General features: G+C 49.1%; 1 protein-coding gene across 2 annotated transcripts; it reads left to right on the top strand.

The window, feature by feature from the left end:
• The first annotated feature begins 2,016 nt into the window (after positions 1 to 2,016).
• Positions 2,017 to 5,643, top strand: HOXB8 (homeobox B8). 2 transcript variants are annotated; one of them, XM_048518047.1, is made up of 2 exons: positions 2,017 to 3,177; positions 4,211 to 5,643. In XM_048518047.1, exons 1-2 carry the CDS (start codon positions 2,754 to 2,756, stop codon positions 4,513 to 4,515), a joined length of 729 nt encoding a protein of 242 aa, XP_048374004.1. In that variant the 5' UTR covers positions 2,017 to 2,753; the 3' UTR covers positions 4,516 to 5,643. The 2 variants fall into 2 exon arrangements, with proteins under 2 accessions (XP_048374004.1, XP_048374003.1); XM_048518046.1 differs by having other exon boundaries at positions 4,208 to 5,643.
• Positions 5,644 to 6,028: the final 385 nt, after the last annotated feature.

Genomic DNA, 6,028 nt, shown 5'->3' with positions numbered 1-6,028 from the left:
CATTCCCTTTCCGAAATCATCTTAGAGAAGTGTTTGGAAGTTTTTGATCTTTTCAGATAGCGGCAAGGAGGGAAATGACTTGAGGTAAAGGGGCTGTTGTAGCCCGGTAGATTTGTGCGTACAAGTAACCCCTATATATTTATATATATACCTATTTAAAAACACACAACTAGGACGACGACTACTACCAACAACCAACATTTATTCCGCTCAGCCGACAGTAAAACAGATGATAAAATAAACTCTTACCCCCCCCTTTTTTTTAAAGGAGGAAGTTTCACAAGGTATCAGGCGCAGCAAAACTACTACAATTAAGTGGAGAAAACAGTCTGGCAAAAAAAACACATCTTATCTTAGGCAAAATAAAACAGAATGGAGCTTACTTTTAAAAGAAAGGCATCTGGGCATGCGTTCCTTCCTTCCTTCAGTAAGCTATAGGTCTGCGCTAGGAGTAACTCTTGGAAGTGAAGTATCTTGAAAACGTTGCTTAAATGAGAGGATTCGTGTTTGGGTTTCTTTGGAGGGGACCCTTCAATCCCAGATCTTGTTTAATCAGCCTTTAGGGTGTAAACAATATGCAGATCTGGGGGGACTGGGGAAGGGCGGGGTGTCCAGCCATTCAAAAGGGCCCCTGGCCACAAAATGCGGCCTCGGATATATTGAAAAGTGTTTCTCCAGTTTCTGGGTATTACAGAGGAAGAGATGGACAGGAATCTTTTGGGGAGACTGAGGTTGACCGGCTGGGGATGGGCTGGTTGGGGGAGAGAGAAAGCGAATCTGCGAGATGCCATAGCGTGTGGAAACGTCTTGGCCCTGGGTGCTGACTGCGTGGAAAGCGTTCCTAGAATTCACCCCTTGTGTGTTGACATCGGGTGAAATTGCCGAGTTGGCAGGCGAAAAAAACCGGAAAGCAACCTTCACAAACGTCAGGAAAACAGACCCCCCCCCCCCGCGCGCCTGCTGCCCCTTCTTCATCTTCTTCAGAAAGCCCCCCCTCTTCTTTCGAGCTCCCCCCACAGTTAGAACCATCTTGAGGTTCCAGCTTTGTCGGGCATGGCACACGTCGGGGCTGAGGATGGGCAGCTTTGGGTGTTGAACTCCTCAGCCCCATCAATGAGGGCTTTTGGAGATGATATGAGAGACCAGATCGCATCTTCTCCTATGTGGAAGAGGAGGGGGGGGGGGAGAGAGAGAGAACAGGAGGGGGGGGAGAGATACTAGAGAGCCTAAAAGTCAATGTTATATATGAAAAACTATAATCATTTTAATTCAGTATCGACACCCCAACATCTTGCAATAATGGAGTTAAGGCGCCAATCGAAGGCTGAGTTTTTATAGCAGTAGAGGAAAGAACTCGTAAAAACCATTTAACAGCTTTTTATGTAGTGCGCTATAACCAGCAAGAACATCTCCGGGTGTTTTTTTATTTATTTATTTATCTCAGCGTTTCTCTCTCTCTCTCCTCTCCCCCCCCTCCCCCAAAACCATCCTAAATTTTATTGCGTTTTATAGTTTGTTAAACAGTTTACGGCCCCCACTTTTGAGGGGGGGGGCGTTACAAATGGGCCATTCCTTCCCTTTTCGCGCTGATAGTTAAACCTTTATCAATAATAAGGAAATTGATCATTAAAATGTTAAATCTGACTACCTCGTTTGTTTTAAAATATGTCGAGGCTACGGGACGCCCTGCGATTTGATAACTTGGTATTAAAATACCAATTACATTTATAGGAGGCTTTTAGAAAAAAAACGGGTAGCAATTAAATCCGGCCTCTTTTTACAGTTTTCCAAAGCAACTCTGACATTTTCTAAAGGCTAAAACTGCCTCGTTAAAAAAAATAAAAAATAAATAAATAAAAGGGGGGGGGGTTAGAAATTAACGATAGGAGCGAAAGTCTCTCTTCAATATCTCAACCCTCCCCAAATATCAATCTTTGGGGTGGGCTTAGGTAGATGATTTGTCGTGGGGCGAGAGATATCTCATTAACGTGGATAGTTTAGCATATTTAATCTCTATATTTACCCCACCCCACCCCCTCTCTCGCTCGCTCGCTTGCTCGCTCTGTGCGCGCGCTCTCTCTCTCTCTCCCTCTCTCTCTCTCTCCCCCTCTCTCGACTCCTCTGTCTCACTCTCCTTTCTACTCGCAGGCTGCACAGAGTCCGTGTGGAGTACGTGGAAACCAATAGGATGAGGGTTCCGTAATAGATGCAAATGATCCAGAAAAGACACTGCGAAATATGAACAAACTCATTTGCTCCGAAGTAAATCACGGAAAACTGTTTATGAACTGGCAGCTCTCTTTGGAAATGTAAAGCGAGAACTCCTCTTTTTTTAAAAAAGCGCCGGATTTTTTTTTTTTTGTTTTAGGGGGGGGGTTTCGAAGAAAGAAGAAGAAGAAGAAGGCAAAAAAAATATTAAGAAGAAGAGAGCGAAAGGCAGAGAGCGAGAAAGGAGTAACAGTCACATCAAACAACAATAAAAAGAGGGATCTGGTACCATGCATTGTGGCCAAGAGTTTTGACTCAATCCTTGGGATTTTTTTTTTTTTTTGGTCTTCCTTTTTAAAAAAATCTATGTCTGTCTGTGTATCGCCCTGGAAATCACAAAGATCCTCGGGTTAGCGTCTCTTCGCTTTGCGTCCGGTTCTGTGGCTCCTATTCCTGTGGCTTTTGGCTGTCCCCCCCCCCACCCACCCCCCTGGTCCTCGCACTCCTCTCTGTCGACCTATTTAAAATAAGCTATTTATATTAAAATGAGCTCTTACTTCGTCAACTCCCTGTTCTCCAAGTACAAAACCGGGGACTCTTTGCGCCCCAACTTCTACGACTGTGGGTTCGCCCAGGAGCTCGGAGGGAGACCGACAGTGGTGTACGGGCCGAGCACGGGCGGCACCTTCCAGCACCCCACCCAGATCCAGGAGTTCTACCACGGGGCGTCGTCTCTGTCCAGCTCGCCTTACCAACAGAATCCCTGCGCCGTAGCCTGCCACGGCGACCCGGGCAATTTCTACGGCTACGACCCGTTGCAAAGGCAGAGCCTCTTCGGCGCCCAGGACTCCGACCTGGTGCAGTATCCGGACTGCAAGCTCGCCTCCGCCGCCGGCCTGGGAGAAGACGCCGACAACTCGGAGCAGAGCCCGTCGCCGACCCAGCTCTTCCCCTGGATGAGACCGCAAGGTGAGGAGGCATCTCGGGAAGGGCCGCCAGACCGGGCATTTCCTCAACCCATAAAACAACTTCGCCCTCCTTCGCTCCCACCTCTGTCGCTATCTCCCCCCCCCCCCGCGCCCTCCCTGCCTTCTTCCCCCCAACCCTGGGTTACTTTTTACTGTTTTATTAGCGTCAACTTTTGCAACCCCCTCCAATGGCTTGATCGCTTCATTACCCTGAAAGGGACCCTTTTTTTCCTTCTCAATGGGGGAAAACGGACCCCTCTCCCCCCCACTCCCCACCTCCGTCCCCCTTTTCAACGCGCGGAGCTTCCCTTAAACTTTATGGTACTTTTACAACCTTGAAGACCCTCTTTTTGTCTCTCTCGCTCGCTCGCTTTCACCTCCTCCTCTCCCCTCCCCCCACCCCTGGCGATTCTCCTTTAAGCCTCTGGAGATGTAACCGGGGCCAGGGGATGATTCAAGGAGGGATGGGGGGGGCTTTTTTAGGACTGGTCTGGCCAGAAGGCGCTGGGAAGGGAATGGGGTTTGCAAGGAGAGGACAGCTTTATGGGAGGGGGGTCGAGGGGGAGGGAGACTTTTAGGACTGGTCGGACCAGAAGGCTCTGGGAAGAGAATGGGGTTTGCAAGAAGAGGACAGCCTTATTGGGGGGGGGGTCGGGGGGAGACTTTTAGGACTGGTCTGGCCAGAGGGCGCTGGGAAGGGAATGGGGTTGGCAAGAAGAGGACAGCCTTATTTGTGGGGAGGAGAAGAAGAAGAGCAATATTTCCTTGCATTAAAAATTTCATGGTGGTATTGCAGGGACTGGACAGCATATGTGGTCTTCTGCCTCTGCCTGCCTCCCTCCCTCCCCCCTTTCCCGGATAATTACCCTCCCCTTTGTAACATCATAGAAGGGCAGTTCCGTCCCTGCCTTTGTGCATGGGTGTCTTTCAGCCCTCTCTCTCCCCCCTCTCTCTCCCCTAAACTGTTTTGATGTATCTTCTCAACCCTCTTTTTTCCCCTCCGCCTCCCGCCTCCCTTCGCGACACCCCAGCAGCCGCCGGACGGAGGAGAGGAAGGCAGACCTACAGCCGCTACCAGACCCTGGAGCTGGAGAAAGAGTTCCTTTTCAACCCTTACCTGACCCGCAAGCGGCGGATCGAGGTGTCGCACGCCCTGGGACTGACCGAGCGGCAGGTGAAAATCTGGTTTCAGAACCGCAGGATGAAGTGGAAAAAGGAGAACAACAAAGATAAGTTTCCCAGCAGCAAATGCGAACAGGAAGAGCTGGAGAAGCAGAAAATGGAAAGGGCGCAGGAGGTGGAAGAGGGCGGCGAAACACAGACCGGGGAGAAGAAGTAGGCGCTTTTTGGAAGCCACTGGACAGGCGAGCCGCAGAAAGTCTTTCCATGCGGGCCAGCTGGGTGGTGGTGGTGGTGGTGGTGGGGGTATAAACACTGCTTAGGGGAGGGGGACTCGTCCCCCTTCCGTCGCTGTAAAACACTATAGCTGTGAGCGTCTACTTCTGATTGTCCTTTGATACATACGATGAACTATATCTATATTTAAAAAGAAGAGAGATCTCGGAGTCTTTCTCGCCTCGTTGCTATTCCCCCCCCCCCCCCCCGTTTTTCCTTGCCGGTTAAGACTTAGTATTAGTGTAATGCAATAGCTTCTGTTAACCATGACTGTGAAAATTATTTCTCTCTCTATCTCCTTTCTCCCCTCCCTCCCTCCCTCCCTCCCTCAATGGGGTGCGTGAGATGCCCTGGGCTAGTGGAGAATATGGGGCCATTCTATACTGGCCAGGGCTTCCTAAATAGAGTAACAGGCTTCCAAGTCCGCTGAAGCCAGTGGGGTTGGAAGGGGTCGCCTCGGTTTAGGATGGCCTTGGTCACCTCCTTGCTCTTTCCAAAAGGCAGGAAAGGTGTGGAAACCAGATTAGAGCACTTTCCAAACCCAAACAGCCCCCCCCTCTTCTCTGTCTCTCTCTGTCTCTCTCCCTCCTGTTGAGGAGGTAGTTCTCAAAACATACACCCCGACAACATGAAACTGCCTATTTCTGATGTAGTTGTTTCCTTTATTTTTCAAAGTTGACTCCCTTTTGGCTTCTTCCGATTTTGCTTTGTTTATGCGTTTGTCTTTTTAAATGTCTGTCTTAAAAATTAAAAAGAGAGCCTCTTCCTCTCTCTCTCTCTCTCTCTCTTCTTCTCTCTCTCTCTCCTCTCTCTATTTAGTTAGCATGCACACAGTGGAACAAGTTGTAAAAAGTGCTTCCCCCCCCCCCTCGGTTTTTTTGGGTTTTATTTCTCCCTCTCCCCTTAGGTTTACTGTGAACAAAGAAGGAAATGTATACTGTATATGTGAATTACTTTATGGGGGGCGGGGAAACTAATGCTATATTTTGTCCTCTTCTTCACTTTGTTCTATTGTTGAAGCTGGAAGCGGTGGAAGAAAGGAGTTACAATAAAGTTTACAAGTCACAATTTCCCCCTGACATGGTTCTTTCTTCATCAGGCTTAACTTTTCCTCCGGGAAGTCTTGAAGGGGCGAGTTCTTTCTTTCTTGAATCCAGCCAAACAACACCCCCCACCGACTGTGATGGGAGATAGCTTTGGGAAGGACTGAGAAGCATCTTGGGGCTGGTGGTGCAAAATCCACCTTAAGCATGGAGTGAGGGGCAGGGAGAGAGCACTGGAGGTTGCAAAGGGTGTTATTATCATCTCTTCTGTGAGCTTTCCAGGAAGAATGGATGTTTTTGCTTTCAGCACACACACACACACACACACACACACACACACACACACACACACACACACACACACACAAATCTGCTTGCATGTGTGCATGTGTATATGGGAGCTGCTGGATCCTA

This window comes from Sphaerodactylus townsendi, linkage group LG15 (assembly GCF_021028975.2).
Source record: "Sphaerodactylus townsendi isolate TG3544 linkage group LG15, MPM_Stown_v2.3, whole genome shotgun sequence".
Taxonomy (NCBI): domain Eukaryota; kingdom Metazoa; phylum Chordata; class Lepidosauria; order Squamata; family Sphaerodactylidae; genus Sphaerodactylus; species Sphaerodactylus townsendi.
The sequence above is the reverse complement of the archived record's forward strand: the minus strand, read 5'-3'. Positions and strand labels throughout refer to the sequence as shown.

Bases quoted from the DNA above. Each gene is read 5' to 3' on its own strand.
- HOXB8 (XM_048518046.1), top strand. From the start codon at position 2,754: ATGAGCTCTTACTTCGTCAACTCCCTGTTCTCCAAGTACAAAACCGGG. The intron at 3,178-4,207 runs GTGAGGAGGCAT...GCGACACCCCAG, and splicing joins CCCCTGGATGAGACCGCAAG to CAGCCGCCGGACGGAGGAGA.